At 42.4% G+C, this 15,980-nt stretch overlaps 1 protein-coding gene across 4 annotated transcripts in view; it reads right to left on the reverse strand.

Annotated features, from left to right (window-relative positions):
* CCDC90B (coiled-coil domain containing 90B) overlaps positions 1-11,642 on the reverse strand; it is a 32,844-nt gene extending 21,202 nt beyond the window's left edge. Inside the window, exon 1 of one of the 4 annotated variants that reach the window (XM_043875998.1) lies at positions 11,413-11,642. In XM_043875998.1, coding sequence (XP_043731933.1) covers positions 11,413-11,418 — 6 coding nt within the window. In that variant the 5' untranslated portion in view covers positions 11,419-11,642. Of the gene's footprint in view, positions 1-11,105 lie in introns of all 4 variants that reach the window. The other 3 variants (XM_043875981.1, XM_043875971.1, XM_043876007.1) reach the window with 3 other exon arrangements.
* Positions 11,643-15,980: the final 4,338 nt, after the last annotated feature.

The raw sequence follows: 15,980 nt of genomic DNA on the forward strand, positions 1-15,980 counted from the left end.
AGACTAACTCATTCAAGTACTCAGATGAGTTCTGGTAACTAGATATAAAAGGAAGCAGATGTAAAGGTGGATCAGTTTTGCACATGTGCGTGCATGCACACACACACACATTAGCACAATGGTCAGCAATCTTCCTGGCTTTGAGTGCCATTGGGAACAGGGGCCCCCAACCCCTCAGCCACGGACCAGGTGCAGCAGGAGGTGAGAGGCAGGTGAGCAAGTGAAGCTTCGTCTGCGTTTCCAGCCTCTCCCCACTGCTTGCGTTACCACCTGAGCTCTGTCTCCTGTCACACCAGGGGTGGCCTCAGACTCTGTCCTCGTAGGAGTGCAAACCCTACTGTGAACTGTGCACATGAGGGATCTAGGTTCCCTGTGAGAATCTAGCACCTGACGATCTGGTGGACAAGTAAGGCGGTGATGCTGGTGCCGGGGAGCGGCTGCAAATACAGTTACCATTAACAGCGGCTTTACTGCACAGAGACCATAATAAATCAACTGCTTGCAGACTCACATGAAAACCATATCAGGGAATGGCAGCTGACAACTAAGGTGCATCTGGTAGCAAGCTTTAAGTCAGAATCCAGTATTCTAGTCCATGCGTGGCCTGCCCATTATTCACCACTTCTGCACTTGATAGTCTTCTTACCTTTTCCATATCTTCTAAATTTTTAAACATGTTCATATCTGCTAATTCTTACATCTGTCAGTTCTAGCTTGGTTTCAAATGGTTGATTTTTCGTCTTCATTATGGGTTTTTTTCTCTTCATTATTATTTTTTCATGCTTGGTGATTTCTGATTGGATGCTAAAAAGATTTGTTACCTTGTTTGGTGGTGGATGTATCTATATTATAAATATTCTTGAACTTCATTCAGGAATGCATTGAAATTACTTAGGATTGGTTTGACTTTTCTCCTTATATACAAATAAATGTATGTGTATGTGTGTATATAAATATATGAAACATCCAGGAAGATTAAAAAAAAAAAACCTGGAGAATGGTAGGTTCTATAATACTGCCACAAAGGTAGGAAAGTAGATACAGGGAATAGGGCGAATGGACCAGAAAACCAGACTGACCCTGACTCTGAAGATCATGGCTTACAATCCAACAGTATTTAAAGTTTATCCTATAGGCCAGTGGTTCTCAACCTTATCTGTGTATCAGATTTAGCCATGAAGATTTTGAAAAATAAATATACCTAAGTATAACTTTTAGAGCTACTTGTGTAGTAGTTTTGAGGTATAGTCCAAGCCTATAATGCTTTAAAACCTTAACAGGCAGGACTAATGCAGTCAGATTTCTAAGTCAAAGCAGCCACTATTGGTCAAAGTTCTATGAAAACAGTAACAATATGAATATGCTCTTCAACATTTGTACTGCGTGCATTTTCTAGCTCTTCAAAGAATCAAAGTAGAATAAAAAACGTAAAACTGAAGCAAACTGTGGAGTCCATACATAGCTGCTGCTCTTCATCCTTCACTGACAGTGGTCTGCTTTCTTTCCTAAGTAGTAAACCTGCAGAGGCAGCTGGTGTGTAACATTTTGTAGGACATGTGAGTTACATGTAAATCACATGTAAAGAAACAATAATTTCTTAGATGGCCCAACTGAGGAATATTTATCTTAGGGGAGACATCAAGATGGCAAAATAGAAGAGGGTAGAGCTCACAGAACACACAATTCTCACAAAACACCTACTGAACACTAGCATGTCATACACTCAAAGTTTCAAGAAAGATCATCATGTGGTAAGATTAAAGGGGAAGAGAGAGAAAAAAAAAGGAATTGGGATGGAATTGGTGCAAGAAAAAAAGTTCCCTCACTCTGGGAATCCCCATCACTGGCTAGGTGATCAGCTGGGACACAGAGGGTGCTTCAGAGGCTCAGAGAAGAGAGCAACAGAGGCCTGCGGAAGGCAGAACAGAGGGCAGCCCAGCTGGTCCTGGCCACCTCACTGCGCCCCGAGCCTGAGACGCACGTCTGCTGGTGCGCCTAGGGGCTAAGTGTCGAAACTCAAGTTTCAGCAGACAGATCCTGGAGAGGACGGACCTGCCAGTCCAACGGGGCTGGAGTGTGGTCTGGGTTGCAACTGCAAGTGTGCACAGGATGAAGCCTGCTCTGCCACAGAAGCCCCGTGGTAAATCCAAGCGTGAGGGGAGGGGCGGCCTCAGTTTTGGCATGCCCACAGCAGGTGTGGCTCTGACTCGATTAGCGTGGGAACACACAAGTGCCAGCAGGCTGCCTATACCCAGAGGTAGGGCTGAAATCTGGGCGCGTCCCCACAGATGCGTGACTGGCAGATTTATGATGCTGGTGAATTTGTAAACTCAGGAGTCAATTAAATTAGAAAACTCATGTGCTGAAATGAAAACCAAATTAAAGGAATAAACAGCAAACTAAATAATGCAAAAGAACAAAGAAGTGATCTGGAAGATGGAATACTGGAAATCACCCAATCAGAAGAGCAGACAAAAAGACAAATGAAGAAAGATGAAAGCAACTTAAAGACCTATGGGATAATATAAAGTATGCCAATCTATGCATTATAGGGATCCTAGAAGGAGAAGAAAGAGAAATGGGGGTTGAAAATGTATTTGAAAAATTGAAAAAAATTATGGCTGAAAACCTCCCAAACCTAAAGAAGGAAACAGATATCCAAGTACAGGAAGCACAGAGGATCCCAACCAAGACAAACGGACTTGCACCAAGATACTTTATAATTAAAATGGCAAAAGTTAAAAAGAGAGGATTTTAAGGGCAGCAAAAGAAAAAGAATTAGATACAAGGGAACCCCCTTAAGGCTACTGGCTTATTTCTCTGGTGGCAGGATATATTCAAAGTAAGGGAAAACCATGCAACCTAGGATACTCTACTTAGCAATATTACCATTCAGAATAGAAGGAGAGATAAAGAATTTCTCAGACAAGCAAAAACTAAAGGAATACAGCAATACTAGACCTATCCTAAAAAAAAAACAAAAAAAAACTGAAAAAAGTTCCTAAATAGAGAAGCAGGAATCTAGAGCAAAGAGAAGAGCAACACTAGGAAAGTAAATCACTTAAATAAACCAGTACAGAGATTAAGAGAAAAAATTTAAGAAAGTGAGAGGGTAACAGGCAGGAAGGCCAGGGGTCTCCAAACAAGGAAATAGGCTGCAAGTGTCAGACATTTTTTATCTCTCTTAAGTGGCAGGAGAAAACAAACAAGTGTTAGATTTTTTTCCCTTCTTTATACGAATTTAAAAAGAGGTTTCTTTTTAAAATTCTGTGTTGCCATAATAACACCTGGTTCCACCTGAACTTTTTTCAAACCTTGAGCTAACCAATGCATTTTTCTTACAAAAATGTTTGTCTTAAGCTATGTTAATAAACTATGTATTTACCCTAGACTCTATCTTCAAGTGGTTCCACCTAAGACTCAGAACCGACCTGACAAACCAGTATATTTACTCATGCAAGTGTTCTCTTAAGCTATGATAGCGGGACTGTGTTTGCTTGGAAACCTGCCTTTCTTCAAGGTTCATGTCCATCATTTTACGGCCCGGGACAGCTCCCGTTGGGCCAGTGCTATTCCAAAATGCATGTTGTGGGTGAGGGGCCTGGTGCCAGTCTCTGAGTTTTCAGACAGCCCTTTCTCCAATTAGCAGCCTGCTGGTAGCTCTATAACATCTGGCTGAAGACTAGCAGGGGGGCACTCTTTCTGCCCCTTCTGATGTCTATGTCAGAAGCTTTCTCTATCTCTTTTATACTTTAATAAAAAACTTTATTACACAAAAGCTCTAAGCTATCAAGCCTTGTCACTGGCCCCAGACTGAATTCTCCTCATAGGCCAAGAATCCCGGTGTCTTTCATGGCTCAGCAACAACCTTTCAGAAGTAATTATAACTGCAATGAACAGAAAAGGATAAACAAGAAGATGTAAAAACAGGACAGCAAAATCACAAAATGTGGGTAAAGGGAGTATGAAAATGTTAATCTTTTAGACCGTGTTTGAGCTTATATGACTACCAATCTAAAGCAAGAAGATACAGTAATGGATTAACAAACTTGGAAACCAGGTAACTGCAAATCAAAAGCCTACAATAGATTCACAAACACCAAGAAGAAAGGTACTCAAGCATAGAACAAAAGAAAACCATCAAACCACAAAAGGAAACACAGAAAGCAAAAGAAACAAATACAGAATCAACTGGAAAACAAGGTTTAAAATAGCAACAAATACATATCTATCAATAATTACCTTAAATGCCAATGGACTAAATGCTCCAATCAAAAGACTTAAGACTGGCAGACTGGATAATAAAACAAGAACCAACGTTACGCTGTCTACAAGAAACCCACTTTAGGGCAAAGACACAGACTGAAAGGGTGGGGATGGAAAAAGACACTTCATACAAATGGAAATGACAAGAAGGCGGGAGCAGCAAAACTCCTATCAGACAGAAATGACTCTAAAACAAAGGCTGTAATGAAAGATAAAGGACAGTATATGATGATAAAAGTCAATATAATAAAAGGATATTACACTAGCTAACATATACACACCCAATATAGGCGCACCTAATACATAAAATCTCTTGATGAAAGTGAAAGAGGAGAGTGAGAAAGTTGGCTTAAAGCTCAACATTCAGAAAACTAAGATCATGGCATCTGGTCCCATCACTTCATGGCAAATAGATGGGGAAACAGTGGAAACAGTGTCAGACTTTATTTTTGGGGGCCCCAAAATCACTGCAGATGGTGATTGCAGCCATGAAATTAAAAGACGCTTACTCCTTGGAAGGAAAGTTAAGACCAACCTAGATAGTATATTAAAAAATAGAGACATTACTTTGCCAACAAAGGTCAGTCCAGTCAAGGCTATGGTTTTTCCAGTGGTCATGTATGGATGTGAGAGTTGGACTGTGAAGAACGCTGAGCACTGAAGAATTGATGCTTTTGAACTGTGTGTGGTGTTGGAGAAGACTCTTGAGAGTCCCTTGTACCGCAAGGAGATCCAACCAGTCCATCCTAAAGCAGATCAGTCCTGGGTGTTCATTGGAAGGACTGATGGTGAAGCTGAAACTCCAATACTTTGGCCACCTCATGTGAAGAGTCGACTCACTGGAAAAGACCCTGATGCTGGGAGGAATTGGGGGCAGGAGGAGAAGGGGACGACAGAGGATGAGATGGCTGGATGGCATCACTGACTCGATGGGCATGGATTTGGGTAGTTGGTGATAGGGAGGCCTGGCGTACTGTGGTTCATGGGGTCGCAAAGAGTCGGACACGACTGAGCGACTGAACTGAATACATAAAACAAATACTAGCTGTCATAATCGAGGAACTGGCAGGAGTACAGTAGTAGTAGAAGACTTTCACACTGCACTGACATCAATGGGCATATCTTCCAGACAGAAAATCAGTACGGCAACAGAGATCCTAAAGAACAAAACAGAACAGTTAGATGTAATTGATACCTTTAGGATATTACATCCCCCCACACACATTATTTTCAAGCAGACATGGAATATTCTCTAGGATAGACCATGTACTAGGATACAAAACAAACCTCAATAAATTTAAGAGGATAGAAATTATTTCAAGCATCTTTTTTGACCAATTATGGTAAGAAATTAGAAATCAACCACGGCGTGGGGGGAAGAGAAGGAAAAGATTACAGGGAGAATAAACAATATGCTACTGAAAAAACAGGTCAACAATGAAATAAAAAAGGAAATATAAAAATACCTTGAGACAAACGATAATGAAAACACAACCAAGCAAAATCTATGAATACAGCAAAATCAGTTCTAAGAGAGAAGTTCACAGAAAAACAGGCCTTCCTCAAAATAAAAAAAAAAAGAAGACAAGAAAACAAGAGAAATTTCAAACAACCTAAGCCACCAGCTAAAAGAATTAGAAAAAGAAGAACAAACAAAATCTAAAGTCAGTAGGAGGAAGTAAATAAAATAATAAAGATCAAAGAAAATGAGGAATTCTCTGGTGGTCCACTGGTTAGAATTCCCACAAGTCATGTGGTGAGGTCAAAACAAAATAAGAATAATCTAAAACAAACAAAAAAACCCCCCAAAGTTGGTTTTTTGAAAGGATAAACAGTATCAACAAATCTGGCCAGACTCACCAAGAAGAAAAGAAAGAGGATCCAGATAAACAGAATAAGAAATGAAAGAGGAGAAATAACAACTGAAACTGAAGAAATACAAAAAACTGTAAGAGAATACTTTGAATAATTATATGCCAATAAATTGGACAACCTAGAAGTCAACAAGTTTCTAGAAACACGGAGCCCCCCAAAACTGAATCAAGAAGAGATAATATGAACAAAACAACTGCTTGAATGTGAATTAGAATGTATAATTAAAATCACTCCCTGCAAACAAAAGTTCAGGATGGGATGGTTACACTGGAGAATTCTACCAAATATACAAAGAAGAACTTATACTGATCCTTCTCAAACTCTTCCAAAAGACTGAAGAAGAGGGAACACTCCAAAGGTCATCCTATGAAGTCACTATTACCCTGATACCAAAACCAGACAAAGACATTACCAAAAAAGAAAATTAAGGTCAATATCTCTGATGAATATAGATGCAGAAATTCTCAACAAAATATTAGCAAACTGGATCCAACAACACATAAAAGGATCATACATCATGAATCAAATTGGTTTCACTCAGGAGCACAAAGATGGTTCAACACACACCAATCAATGTGCATTTCTTTACACTAACAATGAAATATCAGAAAAGGAAAGTCAGAAAACAGTCCTTTTAAAAGCTGCACCAAAAAAAAAAACAAACACAACTTAGGAATAAACCTGACCAAGGAGGTGAAAGAGTTATATGCTGAGAATTATAAAACACTAATAAAACTGAAGGTGATTCAAAGAAATGGAAAGAAAGCCCATGCTCTTGTATTAAAAGAATATTGTTAAAATGACCATACTATCCAAAGCAATATACAGATTTAATATGATCCCTACCAAATTACCCATGACATTTTTCACAGAATTAGAACAAGTAATTTTAAAATTTATATAGAACCACACACACACAAACCCGTCACAACTGCCAAATTAACCCTCAAGAAAAACAACAAAGTGGGAGGCATAACCCTCCGAGACGTCAAACAATACTATGAAGCTACAGTAATTCCAACAGTGTGGCACTGGCACAGAAACAGACATATGGATCAACGGAACAGGACACAGAGCCCAGAAATAAACCCACAGCCCTGTGATGAATTAATCTTTGACAACTGATGCAAGAATACACAATGGAAAAAAGAGAGTCTCTTTATCAAGTGGTGTTGGGAAACCTGGTAAATCAATGAAATTAGAACACTCCTTATACAAGAAAATACTCAAAATAGCTTAAAGATTTAAATGTAAGACATGACACCATTAAACTCCCAGAAAAGAACACAGACAAAACATTCTCTGACATAAATTTTATCAATGTTTTCTTAGGTAGTCTCCCAAGGCAATAGAAATAAAAACAAAAATAAACAAATGGAACCTAATCAAAATTATGAGCTTTTGCACAGCAAAGGAAACCATAAACAAACTGAAAAGACAACCTATGGACTGGAAGAAAATGTTTGCAAATAATGCAAATGACAAGGGATTAATTTCCAAAACACAAACATCTCAAACAACTCAATGACAGAAAAAAAAACCCCAATCAAAAAATTCGTAGAAGACTTAAAAATATTTTTCCAGAGACATACAGATGACCCAAAGGCACAGGAAAAGACATTCAACACTAATAATCAGAGAAGTGCAAATGGAAACTACAAGGTATCACCTCACACCAGTCAGAATGGCTGTCATCAAAAGTCTACAAATAATAAATGCTGGAGAGGGTGTGGAGAATAGGGAACCCTCCTATAAGTTGGTAGAAATGTAAACTGGTACAGCCACTATGGAGAACAGGATGCAAGTTCCTTAAAAAACCAAAAACAGAGTTACTATAAAAGAGAGTTACTATATGACCCAGCGATCCCACTCCTGGGCACATACCTACCCAGAGAAAATCAGAATTCGAAAAGATACATGCACCCCAATATTCTTTGCAGCACTGTTTACAACAGCCAGGATGTGGGAGCAACCTAAATGTCCATCAGCAGAGGAGTGGATAAACAAGATGTGGCATAGACACACACACACAGAATACTACTCAGGCATAAAAAAGGAAATAATGCCATTTGCAACAACATGCAGGTACCTAGAAAATGTCATCCTAAGTGAAGACACACACAGACAAATATTGTATGATATTGCTTATTTGTGGAATGTAAGAAAATGTAGCAAATGAACAGAAATAGTAAGAGGTGTAGAAAACAAACTTGTGGTTACCAGGCGGGAGACTGGGGCTGACATATACACACTACTATATGTAAAGCAGATACTAATAAGAACCCACTGTATAGCACAGGGAACTCAACCTAACACTCCAGAATGACCTATAGAATCTAAAAAAGATCAGATATATGCATAGCTATAGGGGCTTCCCAGGTGGTGCTAATGGTAAAGAACCCACCTGTCAATGCAGGAGACTTGAGAGACTCAGGTTTGACCCCTGGGTTAGGAAGATCCCCTGGAAGAGTGCATGGCAACTCACTCCAGTATTCTTGCCTAGATAATCCAATGGACACAGGAGCCTGGTGGGGCTATAGTTAATAGGCTCACAAAGAGTCAGACACGACAGAAGAGACTCAGCACACACGCATATGTATAACTGATTCACTATGCTGTACGGCAGAAACTAACAACACTGTAAATCAGCTATATTCTAATAAAAATTTAAAAAGAATTAAAAAAGAGAGATTATATACACAATGGAGTATTACTCAGCCACAAAAAAGTGTGAAATAATGCCATCTGCAGCAACATGGATGGACCTAGAGACTATCATACTAAATGGAAGTAAACCAGAGAAAGACAACTATCATATGGTATCACTTACATGTAGCATCTAATAAATGATACAAACAAACTTATTTCAAAACAGAAACAGGCTCACAGACATAGAAAAGAAACTTAATGGGAATGAGTGGGAGAAGGGATAAATTAAGAGTTTGGCATTAGCAGATACAAATTGCTATGTATAAAATCAAATCAACTATGTTTCAATAAAAAAATTTTAAAACAGAAAATAAAGTATAATGGAAAAGAATCTGAAAAAGAACATATAGTATAGATGTGTATATATATAACAGGACTGCTGAAACTAACACAACTCTGTAAATCAACTATACTTGAATTAAAATTAAAAATTAAAAAATATTACTAACATTAGAGTTGCGACACTTCAATGACATAGCTGATTATTAATATATATTTTTCCATGCTGGTCTGTTTATGTATGCTGTGCTAGTTCCATCAAGATTATCAGCATTAATATATTAAATAATAAACTAACGCAAGATCTATGGACTCCACATCCAGAGACTGACTTCTCAGGGACAGCCAAAAAATCTGTTTTTAGAAGCTCAGTGTTTTTGATGTTCTGCTAAGTAAGAGAAATAGTAATGAACTAGGAATCCACCAGTGGTCACAAAACTTACATAAATAACATCTTCCTGTGCCTTGTTTTATCTTTAAAACGGTAATTCAACTAGATGAAAACTAAGATCCTTCCCTGGGTCAGAGGTCAAGGTTTTCAAATTCCTTGATTACTGACTTGAGACAAGCTTAAACTACTTGAACACTGTAAACATTCAATAAATATTTGTTTAGTGATGAGGGACCCAAATTATATTAGCTCTGAAAGTTTACAAAAGATTGAGACTGGGGTGATTTCCCAGGGTTCAAAAAACGTCCGTTTTTTGTACAGTCCGTCATAATGTGTATGTATGCTAAACTCCATGGGGTCTCAAAAGAGTTGGATACGACTGAGCGACTAAATACACACACCAACTCAACATCTTTGTTGTTGTTCAGTCGATCAGTCGTGTCCGACTTTTTGCAACCCAATGGACTGCAGCATGCCAGATTTCCCTGTCCTTCACCATCTTTGCAGCTTGCTCAAACTCATGTCCATTGAGTCAGTGATGCCATCCAACCAGCTCGTCCTAAGTAAGTTCAAATACCGTGCCAAGGACCCTGGGCACTAAACAGTCTTAGAGATGGGGGGGGGCGGTCGGCGGTCAATAACTGCAGCCTTGCTGTGTGACTAAAATGAAACGAGCAAAACAGCACAAAATTGTGGTGCTGGGCAGCTCAGTTCGCCCGGCACTGAAGAATTAAGGTGAATTCTTTCGCGGTTTAGTGATAAGGGACCCAAGATCACTAGATCTAGTGACCCTAGATCACTAGAGAACGCTGAGGTTAGTACGAAGTGCCTACTCTGCAAACAACCCCAAAGGGTTTAAAAATTGTGGGGAAAAGATTCTGGAAACGACTCTCAATAAATTCAGTTGTCCAGCACACACTGGTGACAGGCGCGCCCGCCCGTCAACCACTGTAGCTTCCCGTGATCACGTTCCTTTTGCTTGAAAGGCGATTGCCAAGTACTGAAAACCACAGCGTAAATAAAGCGCTGGTTGTTCAGTCGCTCAGCCGAGTCCGGCTCTTTGCGACCCCACGGGCCGCAGCACGCCAGGCTTCCCTGTCCTTCACCCTCTCTCGGAGTTTGCTCCCGAGGACCGAAAACTAGAGCGAAAATAAAGCGGACCTGACGGGAAACGTGCGCAGTAGATTACCTGGGCCGGAGGACGGCACCCGAGTAACAGTCTAAGTTTGAACAAACCGCGAAAGGTGACGGGCCTCTCCGGGCACAACCTACAACACCTGCGAGGGGGCGGGGACGACCAGCCTCCCTCGACAGAGAAGAGTTCAGAGAGACACCTGGCGGGGCTCGAGCGGAAGAGCCGGGCGGGAAGACAGGCCTTCGGAGGCTCGCGCTCCCGTTCTCGGCCCTAGCGCCTCCCGCCTCAAGCCCTCGGGGCGAGGCTCGGCAGCAGGGTCGCCAGGCCCCGGAGCGGGCTGGAGGGAGGCGGCGGCACCCTCGCGTTCCTCTCGCCCAAGCCGGCACCAGCCACCGGCACCACCTCCCCACAGAGCACACAGGCATCGGGCGACACGGTGCCTTTTCTCACCTCTCCGCAGGGCCGGCGAAAAACGCCCACAGAGGCTCGGAACCCGGCGGCCCCCGCTGCCTTCACAACGCAAGAGCGGCAGAACCCAGCGGCCCCACATTTCACGGGTTTTCCAGCTGGAGGCAGCCGGGTGAGAAGACGGGGCGAATCGCGCTCAGGCTTTCGGGCAACGTAGTTCTGGCGCCAAGAGGATGCTGGGAAATGTAGTTTTCGGCCAGTAGCAACTCCACAGGGCTTCCCGGCACAGGCTCGCACCGCGCGCGGTCTCGCGAAGTTGGGCCCCTCCACAGACTGACCCGGAGCTCACCAGCATGGTTTACAGCGGCTTCGCTTCTCTCACCGCCTCACCCCAACCCGTACACGCCGTTACCGCCCTAAGAAGCGGAATCTTGTTTCAGAACCTCCCGGTGCCCGTTCTCTGGCAATGAGGTGTGCAGCTAAACGGCCGACTCCCGCCGGAGAGCCAGCGGCCATCACCGGTTTGGGTTGGTGGACTACAGAGTCACGTCCAACCCCGCGGCAACCTGGGACGTGCAGGTCTTGGCCGCTGAGCATGCCGGGAGTTGCGCAGAGCGCTTCTGGGAAGTGTAGTCCCCCCGAGGCTCTCGTTTCTCATTTCTTGCCGCTTCTCCCTCTAGTGTACGGGAGGACCTTATTTATTTGGTTTAGTTGCTGTCTTGAGGGAAATTGAATTCCCTCGTTTCTCGGGACGACCTGATTTATATATCACCATTTTATCTCTCTCAGACCTCAGTTACTCCAGAGTTTTCCCCACACGGTTAAATGTTGAAAGTAGCAGCACACAGTAGTTGTGGGGTTCAGATGCGGGGATGCCAGTACTTTGGCCACCTCATGCGAAGAGTTGACTCATTGGAAAAGACCCTGATGCTGGGAGGGATTGGCGGCAGGAGGAGAAGGGGACGACAGAGGATGAGATGGTTGGATGGCATCACCGACTCGATGGGTAGACTCCGGGAGTTGGTGATGACAGGGAGGCCTGGCGTGCTGCGATTCATGGGGTCGCAAAGAGTCGGACACGACTGAGCGACTGAACCGAACTGAACTGAACTGATTCTCTGTCAATTCTTTCATATTAGTTCAAACGACAAAGAACCTGCCTGCGATGAGGGAGACCTGGGTTCAGTTCCTGGGTGGGGAACATCCCCTGGAGGAGGGCATGCTGCCCACTCCAGGATTCTTGCCTGGAGAATCCCCATGGACAGAGGAGCCTGGTGGGCTGCAGTCCATGGGGTCGCCAAGGGTCAGACACGACTGAGGGCCTAACACAACAAAGTGGTGAACAACCACCAGGTTTTCGTGGCTTAATTATTCTTACAAGAATGTAAACGTAGCACTCAATCTTATCGATTTGTTTTCAGCGCTTTGTGTCAGCCGCGTGACAAGCACCGTTCTAAGCACTGAGACACGTTAGAAGAACAGGAGTCCTTTCGCTGTGCAGCTGAAACGACCACATTGTTAACCGGCTATACCCCAGTGCAAAACAAAAAGTTTAAAGTAGGGGGGGAAGAAAGAAGAGACGGAACACAATTCCTGACAGGGCTTTAACAGTGTATGGAGAGGAAATTTAATGATTGTTTAAATATTGAAAAACAAAGAACAACCCCTCCTCAAAAAGAGTTTAATCTTACAGCTAAAAAAAAAAATAAAAAAGGTATAACAGAAGGATATACCATTATTACCTGTTAAACAGTTTCTAAAAAATAATGATCAGTTCTACCAAGTAAACCATCAGATACGGTCGCTTAAGTTCCTGGCAGGAGTTTATGTTAGTACAACATATTTGGGAAAACAATGTAATAATATATATAAACTCTAAAAATTGAATAGCTAGTTTCACTTCTAAGAATTTACTCTAAAAAATTTATCTTGTAGCTAAGATTTTTTTTTTAAGTTTTTATTATTATTTATTTATTTGGCTGCACAAGGGATATTTTAATTGTGGCATGTGGGATCTAGTTCCCAGACCAGGGATTGAACCTGGGGCCCTCCATTAGGAGTGTAGCATCTTAGCCACTGGGCTACCAGGGAAGTCCCTGTAGCTAAGAGTTTAAAAAAAATTTTAACTCTTGCAGTGTTATTTATAATAATGACAAATTAGAAATAATCTGGTGGCTCAAATGGTAAAGAATCCACCTGCAATGCCGGAGACCTGGGTTCAATCCCTGGGTTGGAAAGATCCCCTGGAGAAGGGCATGGCAATCCACTCCAGTATTCTTGCTTAGAGAATCCCCATGGACAGAGGAGCCTGGTGGGCTACAGTCTATGGGGTGGCAAAGAGTTGGACATGACTGAGTGACTCAGCACAGCACAGAAATAATTTAAATATTCAAAATGATTCAGTAACTTGCAGAAATATCCTTAAATGGAATATTATGCAATCACTGCTGCTACGTCGCTTCAGTCGTGTCCGACTCTGTGTGACCCTATAGATGGAAGCCCACCAGGCTCCCCCGTCCCTGGGATTCTCCAGGCAAGAACACGAGTGGGTTGCCATTTCCTTCTCCAATGCATGAAAGTGAAAAGTGAAAGTGAAGTCGCTCAGTCGTGTCCGACTCTTAGCCCCCATGGACTGCAGCCTACCAGGCTCCTCCATCCATGGGATTTTCCAGGCAAGAGTACTGGAGTGGGGTGCCATTGCCTTCTCTGATGCAATCATTAAAAAACTTAGTGACAAGAAAATGTTTAATTTGTATACTTATATAACTATATCCCCAATATGATTTTAAGTCTGTTAAATGATATAAGTAAAGTCAACAGGTGTTATTAATAAAAATAACTCCAACTGCTCTTTAGGAGCTCTCAGTATACTGGAAGAAAAAGACCAGTAAGTGAGAACACAAAATTTTTATTTACCTTAAATTCAATAATGATTATGAAAAAGTGAATCTCTTTAATATTAATACATATTATTATTTGTATTACTATAAAATTCTCTCCCCAACGTACACACACAGTGTTGATGTTGGGCCAATCATATTCCTTTCTGTGGAATTAGTGACTTAATTCAGGGATTCTTAATCATCTTCTGAAATTTGCTGGAACAATAGCAAGTGAATTTGGGAGCCCACACAGCCTCATTTTGCCAAAGAAGTACAGAGGCAGGAGCAGGGATAGCAGATGAAGTGAATCCACATGGTATTCAGCTAATAGATTTAGCCACTTCCTGAGTCCCTTGGACAGCAAGGAGATCCAACCAGTCCATCCTAAAGGAAATCAGGCCTGAATATTCAGTGGAAGGACTGATGCTGAGACTGAAACTCCAATACTTTGACCACCTGGTGCAAGAACTGACTCATTGGAAAATACCCTGATGCTGGGAAAGATTGAAGGCGAGAAGAGAAGGGGACGAGAGAGGATGAGATGGTTGGATGGCATCACTGACTCGATGGATATGAGTTTGAGTAAACTCTGGGATGTGGTGATGGACAGGGAGGCCTGGCGTGCTGCAGTCCATGGGGTTGCAAAGAGTCGGACACGACTGAGCGACTGAACTGAACTGAGACCTGGGCAGCCCAGGTGGCGCTAGTGGTAAAGAACCCAGCTGCAAACGCAGGAGATGTCGGAGATGTGGTTTTGATCCCTGGGTTGGGAAGATCCCCTGGAGGAGGCCATGGCAACTCACTCCTCTGTTCTTGCCTGGAGATTCCCATGGACAGAGGAGCCTGGTGGGTTACAGTCCATGGGGTTGCAAAGAGCCGGACACTACTGAAGTGACTGAGCATGCACATGAGACCTGCCTAATGCTCTTGTGTTCTCAAACTCTCCACTGCTCTTATTATTTGTCTGCTGAAAGTCTTATTTGATAAAAAGTATTTTTCCATAAATGTGTTAATATTTTCTCATGTGTTAAGAGGTATAAAGGAGTTAGTGCATATAAAATACTTAGCACAGTATATGATACATATAAATACTCAACGAGTTGCAGCTGTTTTTAGTACCAACGCCTGTTGACTTTGCTCAGCGTTGGGAGGCCGCTCTCCACGGGTCTGTCAAGATCCCGCACGGCTCCCACACAGAGGCCTTGTCTGTTGCTTGTTATGGGCTCTCTTTTTAAGGACGAGAGAACTTTGCAAAACAATATAACGAACAGTCTTGGGAAGTACAGTGTCTCCCTCTGGAGTGACAGGCCTCAAATTTACTGCCTATTATAAAAGACTTGGGTTTTTCTAGCTCAAGATTCCTCTCTGTAATGCAATCCACTGCACACTCAGGCACACACCGGGGCCTTTCTACATCATGCCATGAGACTTGGGGGAAGGGGAACTGATGCAAATATGCAGATGCTCAAGTGGTTTGTTAGCCTCAGGTCTTCTGCCCGCATTCGGGCAACTGCGGCAGGCTAACTTGTTATCTTGCAGATATGTAAGATCTCAAACCCTTCATCGTTCCTGATGACCACTGCCCTTCGCTGAACTTTAAAACATTTTTCACTCTTTTAATTTTGCTCACAAAAATATCTGCCCACCTTGGTTTAAGTCTAGCTGTTGTGAGGAATGTAAAGAATGTAAAGAAACATAACTCAGTTCAACAATTATTTGAGTTCCTACTATATGCAAAGATTTCTACTCTTCCAGAACTTGTAATATAACCGGGAGAACAGAACAAGCGTGCTAATCACTTGCACACAAGGCAGTCATGGATCCTGAAAAGGTGAAAGTGTTCGTCCCTCAGTCGTGTCCAGCTGTTTGCAACCCCATGGACTGTGTGTAACCCAACAGGCTCCTCTGTCCATGGAATTCTCCGGGCAAGAATATTGGAGTGGGCTGCCATTCTCTTCTCCAGGGGATCTTCCCGACCCAGGGATCGAACCCACATCTGTCTCCTGCATTGCAGCAGATTCTTGACTGCCTGAGC

This window comes from Cervus elaphus, chromosome 2 (assembly GCF_910594005.1).
Source record: "Cervus elaphus chromosome 2, mCerEla1.1, whole genome shotgun sequence".
Lineage (NCBI taxonomy): Eukaryota > Metazoa > Chordata > Mammalia > Artiodactyla > Cervidae > Cervus > Cervus elaphus.